Genomic DNA, 15,933 nt, shown 5'->3' with positions numbered 1-15,933 from the left:
AATGGGTTCCCCTGAGGGAGCAGGAATCAGATGCATAATTCCTTGGATGGGGAGGGGTGTTGCTTAAAGTCAAGAATCTGATACCTAGGGACCTAAAGGAGCACTGGATGCTTTTGTCCCTGGAGGATACTGAGGACTGGGGGAAAGGTAGTATCCCAAGGCTAGGAAACCAGAAATCTGGGTCTCCTCTGTGGGGAAAGGGAGCAAAGAGGGTTCATCTTGGTCAAGCCTTGGCTAGGGTCCAGCATGACTCAGGCGCTTTCATCAGCACGTTTCATCTCTGCACTGCAGTGGGGTAGGTCAGGGAGGGGCAGCTCTATGTATGTATACCTCCCATGCTACACATGGTGTCCCTGTTTGGGCTGCTTTGGATTTGGGGGAGCAATGCAGCTGGGGACCCTCTAGGCTCCTGGGCTTATGTCTCTGCTCCTTGATTTGCCCCACCCACACCCCACCCGCTGCCCTGGGTTAAATATAGCTCTGACCTAAAGTCCAGGACTGGGACGTACTACTGCTTGTCTAGTGTGACCTGGGACCCTGACCAAGAGGAGACCCCAGGGACCAGGTATGGCTGGGGGCCAGAGGGGAAGCCTCTATGCATTGTGGGAGAGGGGTGTCTGTATTATTGGGGGGGAAAAAACAGGAAAGTGACACCTGGGGGAGGGGCAAGGCTGGATGTCTGGCTCCTTCAGGGAGCCCAGTGGGCAGACCACCAGCTTGTTGGGTGCTTGGGAGAAAAGAGCTCAGCTGCCTGGGTCCCTGAGGAGCAGACAGGTCTTTAGCAGCCCTTTCCTGGCAGGTATGTTTCCCTTAGCCACCCTGTCTGTTTTCTGATAACTTTCTGGTTGTCTCGGTGATCAGACAGTGGTGTCCGACTCGGGTAGATAAATGAGGCTGAGGGTGGACAAGGCAGGTGCCCTGGGAGACAGAAACAGACCCAGGGCTGGCCAGGGAGGAAGGAGCTTCAGCTCAGTATACCACACCATCTGTCCCTCTCAGAATTTGGGCACTTGGTTCTGTACCCCACACACATACACACCTGCTCCCATGTCTTTGTCCTCCACTCTCACCTCCCCTCAGGTCCATGTCTCAGCCATGGCCCATTTCAGAGTGCCTCACTTCTGCCTGGACTCCCTACTCCTGCTGTTACTGTGGCTTTACTCAGCATCTGGCTTCTTCCCCAACATCTGGAGCCTAGTGGCTGCCCCCAGTTCTATCACCCACCAGGACCTGACAGAGGAAGCTGCTCTCAATGTTACCTTACAGCTCTTCCTGGAACAGCCACCACCTGGTAGGAATCCCCTCCGCCTGGAGGACTTCCAGGTAAGACCCCATTTGCTGCTCTCAAAGCTCGCAAGAGCTCTGTGTTCCCCCTGAGGTTCTTAGGAGTTCCTTGTTCTTCTAGGGCTCTGGTTGCTAAGGGTTCAGTTCAACAAACATTTATTTAGTGGGAAAGGAGGTATCCTCCCTCACTGGCAAGAATACAGACTTAGAGTCAGAGGATCTGAGTTCAAATCCCCTCCTTGCCACCTGTGTGACTTTGGTCAAGTCACATACAAGATGACCTTTAAGGTTTGTTTCCATCTCTAAATATCTGATCGTGGTATTACAAGGTTGGGAGTAAGGAACCATATTCCAATATACATAGTAACACTGGCCTCATTATTCCTTGAACAAATTATTCCATCTTCAGACTCTGGGCATTTTCACTAGCTGTGCCTTATGCCTAGAACCTTCTTCCTCTTCATCTCCACCTCCTCCTTCAAGTCCTACCCTCTACAGGAAGGCTTTCCCAATCTCTTAATTCTAATGCCTTCCCTTGTTTGATTATTTACTTTTTATCAAATATGTAGCTTATACATATATATATATATATAATTATTTGCGTAGTGTTTCTCCTATTAGATTGTGAGCACCTGGAGGGCAAGAACTGTCTTTTGTCTTTCTTTGCTTGGCACAGGGCCTGGCACATAGTAGGTACTTGATAAATGTTTACTGATTGACTGTCTAACTGTATCAAGACAAAGTAATACCTGCCTTCAAAGAACTGGTGTTATACTAGGAAAGACAACTGATAAGTAAACTAAAGGTCATTTGAGAAAGAAGCCTTGATTTCTAGGGAAAGGTCTTCCTAATGCATGGTTTAGGAAAAAGGCCTATGCCTGCCTAGCTCCCTTGTGTAGTCCAGAGACACTGGTTTTTTAGGGTGCTTATTGCACTATCTGGTGGTGAACAGTGGGGCTCTTTCTAGATTCCTAAACCCTAGATATTTTTCTCCTTTCCAGGGGCGGACATTGCTGGCGGATGACCTCTTTGCTGCTTACTTTGGGCCAGGGACCCCAAGCCGCCGATTCCGGGCAGCCCTCGGTGAGGTGACTCGTGCCAATGCAGCCCAGGACTTCCTCTCAGTGACCAGGAATGACCCTGAGCTGCACTTTGATGCAGAACAGCTGATTGGGAGTCGGACCCGCCTTGTGGGAAGCCTTCGGGAAGCTCTCAGTGCTGCCTATGCCCTGGAATACACTCTGGCCCGCCAACGCCTAGGAGCCATGCTACATGCCTTACAGGTGGGCTGGAGACCAAGGGAGAGGAAGTGTGTGATAGGTATTAGTAAGGGTGAAGAGAAAGTCAGGATGAGGGAGAGAATTGAGACCCCTTCCTATGTCCCCTCTTCCAAGAGGGTGGCATCCTATGAGAGTTTTGTCATCAGAGGAATTGGAAAATTGAAAGGCAGTGGTGAGATTGGTAGGGAATTGGCCCCTTGGGGTACTCATGACAGTCTCGTGGTGAACAGGAGCAATGAAGTCTCCTGATGGGGCAGTAGAGGGATGAAGAGAAAGGATGGAATTTAGAATTGGGGAAGAAAGGAGTGGGACGTGATTGACCTCTTTCTACTACCAGGATTTCTACAGTCATAGCAACTGGGTAGAGCTGGGAGAGCAGAAGCCCCACCCTGATCTCCTATGGCCAGGACGGAAGCTCAAGAACTTGGCACAGGGTATGGGTACAAGCCATACCACCTGGACTGGGGTAGGAAGTCCTGAGAGTCACTTTGGTTAACTCACCCACCTGGGCAAAAGTATCCCAATGCAGTCTTTCATAGAATCTTAGATAGAAAGAGCGGAAAGGGACCTCCAAAACAGATTAGGGCCATCCCCTTACTTCACATATGTGGAGACACTGAGACTCAGAGAAAGGAGACTTGATTTGCCCAAAGTCACAAGTCTTCCACTACGTCATGCTGCCCCCCACCTACATCACTTGCCTTTTCTTTTTGTGTTTGGGGGGTGGGGGGGAAGAAGTAACAGAGGGAGAGAAGAAGTTACCTTTTATCCCATCCCCAGGTTCACTCCTTGTCTTGCCAATAAGAATATATTATAATACCAATTATGCTTCTTCTTAGTTTTTTTTCCTTTTCTTGGGAAGTGGGAGAGAGGAGAATAGACGAGGGAAGGGTAAAAAATGTTGGGGACTTGGGGAGCTCTTTGTTTTCTGTCCAGTTACCACCTGGCCTTCCCAACCAATCCTTTCTTCTCAGCTGGGGACCCGATGTGCTCTGACTGTGAAGAGGTGAGCTGCCCTGGAAATTTGCTGGGTTCCATATTCCTCACCTCTGGCTATTTTGGGGCAGAACCCCCCAAACCTCCAGGTATACTACCAGAAGGGGCCCCATTTTCTCCAAAGACTCACTTCCCATTATTAAATTCCTCAGTAAGATTCCACTTCCTATGAAAAGTTAGGGGAAGGCTAGTATTACAGTTGGTACCATTGGGGTGGCCGTGACTGATGAATGAAAATAAAAGGGATAAGGAGTGGAGAGTTCTCTTCCTATTCTATCTTTTCAAAATCATGCAGTACCTTTCTGGGGGTAGTTTTCTGTTGTTTTTTTTTTTCTTTTGGAAGGCAATTGGGGTTAAGTGACTTGCCCAAGGTTACACGGCTAGTGTTAAGTGTCTGAAGTGGAATTTGAACTCAGGTTCTCCTGACTCCAGGGCTGGTGCTCTACTCCCTGCACCACCTAGCGCCCCTTGGGGGTTGTTTTCTATTGTTCACAAGAAAATTTTGATGTAGGGTGATGAAGGGATGCCTCAAGGTTACTAGAGTGTTGGCAACACTCTCACTCTTGTTTGAATTCCACAGAATGGCTGTACAGCTACTAACATGTTTCCTGGCCCCTAAGGAGTTTGGTGCTAGGTGCTGGGAAGGGGACTTACCTCTCTTCTGGGAGTGAGGGGTTTTGATATTCCCATTCTTATTCTCTTGGACTTTTTCCCTCAATTTAGGGAAATGTAGTCATGGGGGCCATTTTGACCAGAGCAGCCTCAATATCCCCCGAGGAGGCATCAACAAGGACAGTACTTCTCCAGCTTTCTCACCACACCATGATTTACACCCTCAAGCTGCCCAGCTTGCTCTCCAGGCCTCAGTCCAGGCCCTGAACCTACTCCGAGTCCGCTTAGGGGATACTGGATTTTCTAGGTGAGCAGGATGGGGGTAGGGAGGCATGGAAGGGTGACACAATAGACTTAAACATCTGAGTCCCTGTGGGAGGTGAGAACTGTCAGAGGGGTGAGGGTCAGAGAAATAGGCCCCTCATTGGTGCCCCTTCACTCTTCAGGCTCCTGCAAATCTCCCCAGCCTCAGGCCTGAGCTTTGTCCTGGACACTACAGGCAGTATGGGGGAAGAAATTAATGCAGCCAAAATACAGGCTCGGAGAATCATTGACCAACGTCGTGGTGGCCCCATGGAGCCTACCCACTACATTCTTGTGCCTTTCCATGATCCTGGTAACAGTGGCTCCAGGGCAGAGGGCAGGGGTCCTGGCTTATACTTTCCTATTTTTTTTCCCTTATAAAACAGCAGTCCTTTCTGTGGCAGCCCAAAAGTAGTGAGTGCTCTTCCCCTTCTTTCCAAAATGGCAGCATACCCTCTTAGGACTGTGAGTGCCTAGGTGGTATGAAGCCAGGAGGGGCTTATCTTGGGAATGGACTAGGGGAGGGGATTTAAATGACAATTAATCATTTCTGGTTTCCTCAGTTTGGGGAACTGGAATGGAATCTGCTGGTAGAGATCAGTATGAAAAGGAGGAGAGTGGCAATTTGTTCTCTATTGTTGTTTTCTCTTTGGACCTTGAGAGTTCTAGTCCTGTTCTGCCAACAACTTGTGACCTTAGACAAATTACTGAATTCCCCTGAATCATATTTTTGTCATTTGTAAAATGACAGTAATGATATCTACCTGGCTTATCTCCTGGAGTCTCTCTATGAAGATTAAATGAGATACTGGATGTGAAAGTTCTTTGAAGTGTATAAAGCACTATACACATTGGTGGCGTTATCGTTAACTTGATTTCAAAATTTCTGATTTGTGTTTATTCCCCACTCCGGGTACAAAGAGGGCTGTTTGGTTGGGTCATAAGGAAATTACTGTAATAACTCTTCAGTAGGATGGGGGGGCTGCTACCTTCTTTCACTTACTTCATCCTCCCTCCTCTTCTCCTCTTCAGGATTTGGACCTGTCCTTAAGACCAGTGACCCTGACGCTTTCTGGAAACATCTTAATGAGATCCATGCCCTGGGGGGTGGAGATGAGCCTGAGATGTGTCTGTCAGCCCTGGAGGTCCTTCCCCCTTAAGTTTCCCCACCCCTCCTTCTTCCTTCCCATGCTATCCCATGCTCTCCTTCCCTCCTTGCCTCTCCTTCTCCACCCTGGGAGCAAGAATTCTCCTCTGTGACTTAGCCCCTCGCTCTTTGCCCAGCAATTTGCTTCTTCTAGACCATTTCCCTTTCTTTCTTGGATGGAACCCAGTCTCATCAATTCCTATGAATCATTCCTCCCCTTTCTTCTCCATGTCTCTTATCCTCCTTTCTTCCCCCTAGCTCCATCCCTTTCTCTATCCATCACTTTAGCTTTTTATCCCTTCTAATCAATTTTTAATTCTCTCTTCTCTTTCTTCTCTGTCCCAGCTGGCCCTGCTCCACACACCCCAGTTCTCAGACATCTTTGTCTTCACTGATGCCTCCCCCAAAGATGCTTATCTCACCAATCGTGTAGAGGCCCTGAGCCAGAAGCAGCACTGCAAGGTGAACACCCCACAATAATGCCATGAGCAGAAGCCAAAAGAGACCCCATTTTAATAATCCAGTTGGGACAAATCAGGTTGTCAGGAGACTTCAAAACAACAAATAGTAATTCAGGAAGCATGTATTCTTAACATGAATCAGATACCCATCTATGCTATATCCTGTACTTAGAACTTACTGCCTTACCCTGGGATGTTTTGGCTTCTCTGGGTACCAGCTCTTCTCAGAGGTTGATACCAAAATCTTGCTTTTGCTCCTGGGCCTTTTAACTTTCACTACTTGCTAAAACTTCCCTTGTCATTATCCCAAATATACCTAAGCTTTCTTGGCTTTGGGGGTTCAGAGAGGTCATACTGAAACCTAATTACCTTTCTTGTTCTTCTCCTGATGCACCTGATTCTGACATCTACTCTCTTTCCCCCCACCTTGAACTCCGGAGTTTGTTTTCCAGGGTTTCTTTACCAGGGAAAAGCAGCTATACAGATTCAGAAATTATATACCAGAGAAATGTAATTAGAAGTAAAATTTAAAGAAACAGTATGATGCTTTACAATATTGAAAAGCCTTAACTTATTCTATGAAAGCTCTAATTTCCTATGTGCTTTAGAGCCGTGTCTTGGATATAAGACTTACTAGTCCTTTTTGCAATCCTAGGCTAACTCTAAGCAAATTGGGAAGCTTCTTGATCCAATGACTGTTCGTTGGTGCTCCCCATCTTATCACTCCCCTATGTGATCACCCTATTAGCTAGATATCTACCCTTTCTCCAACCAAAGTAAGGAGGGCATAGAAAGAACTATCCCATACAATTAAAGTTCATTTCATTAACTTAGAAATAGAATAACCTACCCCTCAGAAAGTACACAAAAATAAGCCTTTCGGGGCGGCCAGGTAGCACAGCGAGTAAGAGCACCAGCTCCAGTGTTGAGAAGACCTGGAGATCGAATCCCGGCTCAGACACTTAGCACCCACCCAGAAACACCTGGCCGTGTAACCTTGAGCAAGTTACTTAACCCCAATTGCTTAGGGGCGGCCAGGTGGCTCAGCGAGTAAGAGTACCGGCTCCAGTGTTGGGACTACCTGGAGATCGAATCCTGGGCTCAGACACTCAGCACCACACCCAGAAATAACTGGCCGTGTAACCTTGAGCAAGTTACTTAACCCCGATTGCTTAAAAAAAAACAAATAAGCCTTTCCTGTCACATAATCAAAGTGGGAAGCATGAGGATGTATATATGTATATATGTGTGTGTTTCTGTGTGTGTGGCTGTGATATATGTGAAACTATGGAGGTTAGGGAGGAGTCCATGACAATAGAAGACATGGTTTCTGGTCTTAGGGAACTTGGTTATGTTATGGAAGACATTGTACTGGACCTTACCATAAGAATACATGGAGATGGGGTGGCCAGGTAGCACAGTGAGTAAGAGCACCGGCCCCAGTGTTGGGATGACCTGGGGGATCGAATCCAGGCTCAGACACTTAGTACCCACCCAGAAACACCTGGCTGTGTAACCTTGAGCAAGTTACTTAACCCCAATTGCTTAAAAAAAAAAAAAAGAATACACGGAGAGAATCAACCTACAATGCTGATTTGGTGTTAAGAGCATGAGAACTTCCAGCAACCCGAGACTGAGATTACAGACCCCTCCTTTCAACATAGCTAGCAAATGAAGAATTGCAATAACAAGTCAATAGTGACAATAGTCAGATGATGCGTGAGCCCCCACTGTAACACCCCATCTGTGGAAATATTTTACAGTCTTCCAGAGTCAGGGATGGCAACAGTAAAACCTATTAATGTGCCTAATAATTCAATACCTCTCTGAACACAGGTGACATTCTTGGTGACAGAGGACCTGTCAAGGCGGGCTCGAAGAGAAGTCCTTTCCCCAAATCGGTTTCAACCATACCAGGCAATAGCCATGGCTTCAGGAGGAGAAGTCATTTTTACCAAGGACCAGTATATTCAGAATGTGGCCAGTGTGATAGGGGAGACCATGATGGATATGGTGAGTAGCCCCAGGATACTGGGTGTGGGAAATAGAAACCCAAGAAAACTTACACAGGAAATGTAATCATGTTGTGAGGGTGAGGGAAACAGAAAATAAATGCTTTGCTGGGGTGGGGTTGCTTCATGGTCTTCATCCAGATTTCCACAGTTTCTTTTCATTATTAGAGCAAAGGAAATAGATCCCATCAAAAATATTGCCATTTAGAAGCTTAGGGAGAGGAAGACTTTTTACAGAGTCATCTGGACTAACCTGAAAGTTCCAGTTTCCACTCACCATAAAAATAACACCCATTTTGTTCTACTATCTCTTGCTCTGGGGGTGTGGATTGAAAGTGCAGTCACCTTATAAAGATGGGGACAAGATATATGGTCACCCAGAACCCAGCCTCATCAATGCCTATAAATCACTCCTCAGCTTTCTTCTCCAGCTCTTATCCTAGCTCCACCCCTTTCTCCATCTGTCACTTAAATTCTCTGTCTCTGTTCTTCTCCCTCCCTCTTCTATGTATCTCTCTGTTTATATCTCTCCCTCACAAACTCAAGGTAACCCTAGCCCTCGTGCCTCCTGTCCCAACCCCTAAGGGGCCTCTTATGTTCTACGTGGACAAGATGGTTCATGGGGTCATCATCCATCTTCATGGAGAGATAAGTACCTTCAGGATCTCAGACCCCACAGGTACTTAGGGGGAAGGCAGAAAAGGGGACTGGTAATAAAGGGGGTACAGATTTGGACTGGAGAATATCTGACTTAGGATGATAAAAAAAAAGTTGAAAAGGCCTAATATTCCCTCCCCTTAGAGATGTTCTTTTATACATGAGAGAAATAAATTGTCTCCTCACTATGCCCTCCAGGTACTTCTCAGGATATTGATCAGGATTGGGGACCTCTGGGTCATATTCAATGCTTTGGTCAGTTCTGGACAGTGAACCTAAATGACCCACCTCATATTGGGGCCTGGGTGATAGAGATCACAGCACAGGGGACACCTGGAGTAAGAGTGAAAGGTAAGGAAGAGGTTGGGGGGGGAGGGGCAATGGCAGGAAACACAGGAGCCACTAGAGATGCTTACTATAGTGGGTAAGAAATGATTCACACTGGGGCAGCTAGGTGGTACAGTGAATAAAGCACTGGCCTTGTAGTCAAGTGGACCTGAGTTCAAATGCGGCCTCAGACACTTAACACAAAACACTAACCATGTGATCTTGGGCAAGTCACTTAACCCCAATTACCCTACCTTCTCCCCTCCAAAAAGAAAAAAAAATGACTTACATCCCCTTTCTCCTCTTCCAGCTAAGACTTCCTTGGATTTCCTCTTCTCTTTTGGGATTCCAATTGAGAATAGACCCCATCCTGGCCTTTATCCCCTAAGTCAGCCAGTTGCAGGTATAACATTTACTCTATTCTCTGCCCTCCCTCCTGTTCCAGGTTTCTGAGACACATCAAAAGTAGAGTCCATCTTTCTTTCTTCTCTCTTCACAGACTTTCTGCTCTTGTCTCACCATAGGTCTCCACACTCTGCTTCTAGTTGAAGTGATGGGACTGGTTTCTGGCATCCCCAACATGAATCGATCTCATGTTATCCTTCGGGGAAGCCAAGAGGGTGAAGAGTTGGGCCATGTGGCCCTGAAGCCAATGGGGGCCCCTGAACGGGGACTTTTCACTGCACTCCTGGACCCCAAGATCCTTCTCACCCAAAGGCCTTTCTTCCTGGAGTTGATTGGCCAGGATGATAGGGGATCCAGTGTTCAAAGAGTAGGGCCTCAGCCTTGCACTGTGGTTCCTGTCCTTCTTGAGGTAAGATTTAGAGGTTATAGAAGGAAGGAAAGAGAGGAAGCTGGAATAGACTGTTATTTTTCATCATTGTGTCCTGGAGAGGTGTCTTGCACATAGTAGGTGATTAATAAATTTTTATGAATGGAACTGAGTAACTTCCCCTTTCTGGACATTCTTTTGTCTCTGAAATGAGAAGATTGGACTTGATTTCTAAGCGCCTGTCCACCTTTAGTAATGAATGAATTTATGAACTGAATTTTTAGAGGAGGGGAAGACATTGATCTTTCACAACCCAGCCCTTCTCATTTCCCTTCACCAGCTCAGTGGTCCTTCTGGTCCTCTTAGCCCTGGCCACCAGACTCTGCTCAGTCTCCGAATCTCTAGCTTCTCAGGACCCTGGGATCTCATCATTACAGCTTCTGTCAGCCCCAGCTTTCCCCTCACATCCAACCTCTCGAGGTAACTATATGCCTCCTAAGATTTAGTTCTAAACACCATTCCCTGATTTTCTGACTGTCAAGTCTAATCTGCTTTAATTCTGAGCCTCTATCTTTCAGTTTGGGATGCTTAATTAAGGGGCCCCTAGGATCTCTGTAAAAAGATAGTGAGCAAAATGTGTTTAATTTTACAGGGTTCACCTGGGGAAGAATGAGTCAGCCTGGGGGCAATTCTGGCTACAGGTTCCAGGCTCAGCCACACTGGACACATTAGTGACAGTGACAGTGACAGCAGAAGCCAAGTCCAATGACCCTCCTCCCCCTACACATGCTCTCCTCCAGCTCTTGGTGCAGGCTTTCCCCCCACAGGTGAGACCTATCTACCCTTCACCAGCCCCTTGGATAGGTTGAAGCCAGGGGGCAGCCACAAGGATTAGGCTTTAGTTTTGGGTGAGTGGGAAGGAAGCTCAATTTCTTTCTGACTTTCTCATACTGTCTTTGTTTCCTTCTCTCCTGTCTATCTTCTCTTCTCTTCTTTCTTTCATACACTCCTGTGCCCTCTCTTTTCCCCTTTTTTCTTTCCAGGAGCAACTGGATGACCCCGGCCCCTCCTCAAGGCCAAGTCACAATATAGCTAGGCCAGACTTACGCACCTCCACTCTAGGGCCCCAAAGGAGTGGGGCTGGGAGTACCATAGGAGCTGGCACTTGGTGGGGGCCAGTGAGAGGGCTGCTGCTGGTGCTTGGCATTGCAGCCTGGTGATGCCTTCCTGCCCACATCCTCAAATATGGTTCTGGGTAGGAAAGGGAGGCTCTGTCTATGACCCTGCCCAGATCCCGTTAGTGATGACGGAGCCCTGACCCTGCCTCTCCTTTCCCAGTCCAGTGATTGGGGTTTTTCCTTTAAATCATGGCATTCATTTTGTTTCCTTTCAGGTGAAAGAGTTGGGGTGGGGGGAGGTCAGGGGAGAGATTTTCCCCATAATGCACTATTTTGCCCTCTCCCCTAAAACCTTTTTTTGGAAATCAAGTCAAAGGCTTATTTTTGGAAAAAAATTACTTTAGTTTTGTTAGTGTGACCCTCCCTCCCTTTTTCTTTAGTCCAGGAATTGATAATTGTGGAAGTTTTCATTTGGGGTCTGTGAATTGGTTTCTGTTTTTTTTTTAGGGAAAGATGACAGGATATTGATATTAATAATTTAAATAAATTCTCAATAAATGTTGTTGCTTTCTTTGGGAATGTGGGATATGAGGACAGAGTGTACTGGGAAGATTTAAAAGAGATAAAGAGCCTGAGGGGATTTAAGAAGAAACTTTATTTTTCTCTCCCAAGTGAGTCCAGAGTAGAAATATCCATATATTTGCCACCCAAAGTCATTTTAACTTGGACAAGAATGGAGATAGAGGAAGAAGTGTATTTCTAGCAATCTCTTATCAACCAAAGTAGGGGTGGAAGAGGGACTCAGACTAGGGTGGGACCCCTTTGCCTTTTCATCTGGCCCAGTGGAATAACTTCTTCTGCCTCAGGCTGGGCCACCTGCTGGTGTTCTTGTGGCCTTTGCAAGTCCTGTAAGAGGGAAGAAAGTAGAGAATTGTGTGTTCTTTTGTTTTGATAGGTTGTTTATTGTTGTTGTTTGGGGGGGGGGAGATGGGACTTAAGTGTATTTAGCACTCCCTATTCCATCCCTCCCAGTGGGGAGATTCTGTCCCTTGCTACTTCAGTCCACTCTCTCAGCAGCCGCCACACATTCTGTTTAATCAGCATTTCATTACAGACCGCCTTGGGCTGGGTCAGACAGGGCGGGGTGTGGAAGGATAACACACTTTCAGAGAAAGTAGATAAAACTGGGGGGAAATCAATTTCAACTGTCCCTTTGCCAATCTCCCCACAAGAAAAGAAAAACCTAATTTACCTTCCCCTGTATCAGACTCCTCAGGCAGTTGTTCATTTTCTGGATCTGGGCCAGGAGGGGGGCCCTGGGCTCTGAATGGAAATTCTAGGAAGAAAGGAAAGGGAGAGGGATGGCACTCCCCGCCTCCCCCCCCCCCAAACCCTTCAGGATAAAACATTCTAGTCCATTGTCTCCCCCTCCTTCCCCTCCCGCCACAAAGAAAAACTCTAGACCAATCCCGCAGCCCTCTCCCCTGCTTCCTGAATTTCAGTATTTTATTTCTATGCACTCTCTTCATTCAATTCATCCTCATATTTCTTTTACCATTCCATAATCTCCAACCCCATGGAAACTTAGCATTCCCTACCCCCCCACGCCCCCAATCTCTCTTTAGGTATCTCAATCTACCACCCCCAGGTAATCCACTCTGCACCCCTATGACAGTGGAATATCCCAATCTCCACCCCTCCCATACCAATGGAACAGCCTAATACTCTACCCATCCCCCATCCAATTGACCAATCTTAACCACCCTCACTTCCCTGCTGTGTACAATGGTATAATCCAATCCCATTCAGATATCACCATTAACTTCTTCCTTTCCTGGCATCTTCCAGAGGCTTCTTCCACCTATTTCTCCCCTTTCATCCCTCATACCTCACCAAGATTTCCCAGATGCAGCTGCCATCTCTGAGCCTCCTTTAGACTCCCTTTGTACCAGGCCTGGCTCTTTTCCAATAGCTCCAGCCCTTGCCACAGGGCATCCTGCTCTCTCTCTATGGCATGCATCCCTTGAAGCTATGGGAGGGTAGGTGTACCTATGAGAGGGTGACCAACCTCCCATGTCATAGCTCAAAATGACGTTTCCCTTTCCCACCAGAGGGAACTGAGCTGCTTCACTCAAGCTCCTTGGGCCCCTTTCTGGATTGGAGGTGGGGGTTGGCCGTTGGGTATCACTCTTTGTCCCTATTAATCCTCAGATGAGTTCATTGTCTGGCTACTGAGGACGAGATCCAGGACTAGCCAGCTAAGACCCCAAGGCAGGTGGGGGTGGGGAGACCCGATGTTAGAAAGTAGGGTGGGAGAGGGCTCCTTTACCCAAGGTTCAATGAAGCCTGAAAGGACAGCATGTCTGAGTCCCTGAGAGGGATGACTCCCCAGATCATTCCCCCGCCTCCTCACCCAAAGGAAGAAGCTCAGTGCTCCAGGATCCTGGCGGTTGGTCTCCAGTGGCAGCAACAAAACAGTATAAGGAGTTTGCACAGAGACTCTGGACCTTCCAAGCTTCTGACTCCCCATGGCCTTTAGTTGATGGAGATCAGAGACCAGCACACACATGCAGCCCCGGGCACAGCCCCACCCACCGGAGGGCACATCCCTCCTACCACCCTCTCTCCACACAGCCCTCCTCTTGGCCTCTCATTCTTTCTTTCTGACTGCACCTTCCCTCTCATGTATCTTTCTATTTCTTTTTGGGGACATTCTGTTTTAGAATTGGAGGGATCTCATAGAATTACAGAATGTTGGAGTTGAAAGGAACCTTAGAAATTGGACCATGGTTACACAGTCAGTGGCAGAACCCGAGTTTGAATCCAAATTTCTCTACTTTCAGTCTAGGGATTTTCTCACTGAGCCATGGTCCTACCCTCTTACTCACCAAATAACCCACAACTGGTTCAGTTTGGACCAAAAGAGCCAGTTAACAGATTCACAGCATGAAGTGATTTGTTATTACTAAGTCTCTCCTGGGTTATCCATATGGATACTCTCAAAAGTAATTTGTTACTTTCTAGGCTCCTGGTGATGTTGGATAAGTGCCTACTTCTCTAATGGGGTCCTTCAATTCCCACCTGTCTTTTTGTTTTTGGAGGTTCCAGGAAAGCAATACCTTTTCAAAATTATATATTTTATTCCCCAAATTCTTCCCCAGGCAAACAATACTAAGTTAGAAGTAGGGGGTCCAGAGTTGAGGAGAAGGGATAGAAGAGCACTTGATATCCTGGAAAAAGGAAGGCTGATCCTCTAGAGGATGGAGGAGGCTGTAGGTAGAACTTGCTGACTCATGAAACTACTCAAGTCCAATTCAGGATCTTCCAAATCCAGTTTCAGGAACTGATCCACCAAGGCCTGGCAACTAAAGTGGAGAGGGTTTTGGGGGGAAGAGTATGTTTGGGTTTCCCAGGGGAGAAGGAACTGAGGAACATAGAAGCTAGGGTTAGATGCTCACTTTTCCATCTGATTCTCCTTTAAAATTCCTTTATCAGGCTTAATAGGTTTTCCTTTTCGGATTAACTCTGAGACCTGGTAATGGAAAGGAGGAAGATAGGATGGTTAGGAGGTGAGGGCTAAAGATTTTAGAGACTAGATGCCTGGGTCCCAGAAAGGAGTGGGGAATCATGGGGAAAGAAGGCTATGGGTTAGGGAGCTAGATGTTCTATTACCTCCAATCCACGAGTGATGAGTTTAGCTGGGAGTCCAGCCTGGGCTGCTGTGTGGGAGGCATGACTGGCATTTGCAACACCTTCTCGGACCTGATAGAAGAAGATGAGGTCATTTCCATCCTCGCAGGTCTCCATCATCTTGTGGAAGAGAAAAATGGAAAATCTATCACATACCTTATTTTTCTGAGTATTCTGGATGAGTTGCTTCTTTGAGAGACAGAAGAAAGAGGTAACACATCTCCCTGCCTTCAGGGAGCTCCTAGTCTGAACTGTAGAGACAAAATCTCTATACTTGGGAAGCTCCCAGTATGATGAAGGAAACTTTGAGTTTATGAGAAGAGAGGTTCATTACTCTTAGAAAACTCCCAGACTGGGGTTCTGAATTTTAGATTGAGAAGATGCTTGCACCTGAAAGGTAAATTGGTATCCTTACCAGATACTCCACAAGGGGTCCAGGGGGCAGCAGCTGCAGATGAACGAGGCTAAGAAAGTTGGTGGCAACAAAGATCTGGGGGCAGCTGGGCCCCTGGGACACCCAGTGTCTGAGTACAGAGGCCAGGAGTGCCAGTCCATCCAACTGGGAAGGGATATAGGTGAGCAAAATGGGGATAATAGGTCATGTCCAGATCTATAGTTTCCCGGTTCCTCTAGCCTGCTTTGGTCTCAGTCTTTCCCCTAGCCCCAGTGTTCCTCTGTTATTCTCCCTTGTCCCTTTTCTTTGAAACTTCCTAGGGGTGGCTAGGTGGGACAGTGAATAGAGCACCAGCCCTAGATTCAGGAGGACCTGAGTTCAAATCTGGCCTCAGACACTTAACACTTATAGCCATGTGACCTTAGGCAAGTCACTTAACCCCAGTTGCCTTGCCCTCCTTCCTCCAAAAAGCAAAAAAAGGGAAAAAAAAAAAGAGAAACTTCCTTCACTTCTATGTGGCTTTCCATTTCTTTCTTTTTCCCATTCATCCACTCCCAGTTCCTCCTCTTCCTCCCTGTTTCCCAGTCATTCCTGTCTCACCGTGTTAGTTCCCTTCCCAAACTCATCAATGAGAACCAGGGATCTCTCAGTGGCATTGTTCACAGCTTTTGCTACCTAAGGATAGAGGTGGAGATGGGAGGATTAATTTCATCCATTTCCTAGACTCTGCACTGGGTAAATTCCATCCCCCCTTGCTCTCAGATGGGGAGAGGAGTTATCTCTCATATTATTGAGTAGTTTTCAAGGTGGAGATTCCCTTGACACCCCCCCCTCCACTTCTTTGCCTCCTCTGGCTCCCTTTGTTCCCCCTGACCTGGTT

General features: G+C 47.1%; 3 protein-coding genes across 3 annotated transcripts in view; 1 reads left to right on the top strand and 2 right to left on the bottom strand.

Moving 5' to 3' along the window:
• The first annotated feature begins 102 nt into the window (after nucleotides 1-102).
• Nucleotides 103-11,527, top strand: VWA7 (von Willebrand factor A domain containing 7). Its single transcript, XM_069073266.1, has 16 exons — nucleotides 103-1,323; nucleotides 2,286-2,567; nucleotides 2,902-2,998; nucleotides 3,539-3,649; nucleotides 4,284-4,479; nucleotides 4,619-4,788; nucleotides 5,508-5,620; nucleotides 5,968-6,084; nucleotides 7,920-8,096; nucleotides 8,642-8,774; nucleotides 8,951-9,103; nucleotides 9,390-9,482; nucleotides 9,604-9,893; nucleotides 10,192-10,331; nucleotides 10,504-10,678; nucleotides 10,895-11,527. The coding sequence occupies exons 1-16, from the start codon at nucleotides 889-891 to the stop codon at nucleotides 11,069-11,071; spliced, it is 2,859 nt and encodes a 952-aa protein (XP_068929367.1). The 5' UTR covers nucleotides 103-888; the 3' UTR covers nucleotides 11,072-11,527.
• Nucleotides 11,528-11,601: 74 nt separating this feature from the next.
• SAPCD1 (suppressor APC domain containing 1) lies at nucleotides 11,602-13,556 on the bottom strand. Its single transcript, XM_069073262.1, has 4 exons — nucleotides 13,383-13,556; nucleotides 12,858-12,998; nucleotides 12,222-12,305; nucleotides 11,602-11,875 (listed from the first exon to the last, which is right to left on the bottom strand). The coding sequence occupies exons 1-4, from the start codon at nucleotides 13,536-13,538 to the stop codon at nucleotides 11,771-11,773; spliced, it is 486 nt and encodes a 161-aa protein (XP_068929363.1). The 5' UTR covers nucleotides 13,539-13,556; the 3' UTR covers nucleotides 11,602-11,770.
• The window catches only part of MSH5 (mutS homolog 5), an 18,372-nt gene continuing 15,973 nt past the window's right edge, over nucleotides 13,535-15,933 (bottom strand). Inside the window, 7 exon segments of the mRNA XM_069073263.1 lie at nucleotides 13,535-14,334; nucleotides 14,428-14,501; nucleotides 14,642-14,779; nucleotides 15,075-15,218; nucleotides 15,654-15,730; nucleotides 15,733-15,832; nucleotides 15,879-15,933. The exon segment at nucleotides 15,879-15,933 is cut by the window's right edge and continues 102 nt beyond it. Coding sequence (XP_068929364.1) covers nucleotides 14,223-14,334; nucleotides 14,428-14,501; nucleotides 14,642-14,779; nucleotides 15,075-15,218; nucleotides 15,654-15,730; nucleotides 15,733-15,832; nucleotides 15,879-15,933 — 700 coding nt within the window. The 3' untranslated portion in view covers nucleotides 13,535-14,222.

This window comes from Petaurus breviceps, unplaced genomic scaffold (assembly GCF_028583685.1).
Source record: "Petaurus breviceps papuanus isolate PSGF00001 unplaced genomic scaffold, PetGlider_PUasm1.0 90865, whole genome shotgun sequence".
Lineage (NCBI taxonomy): Eukaryota > Metazoa > Chordata > Mammalia > Diprotodontia > Petauridae > Petaurus > Petaurus breviceps.
This window is presented reverse-complemented; position numbering and strand designations above follow the sequence as displayed.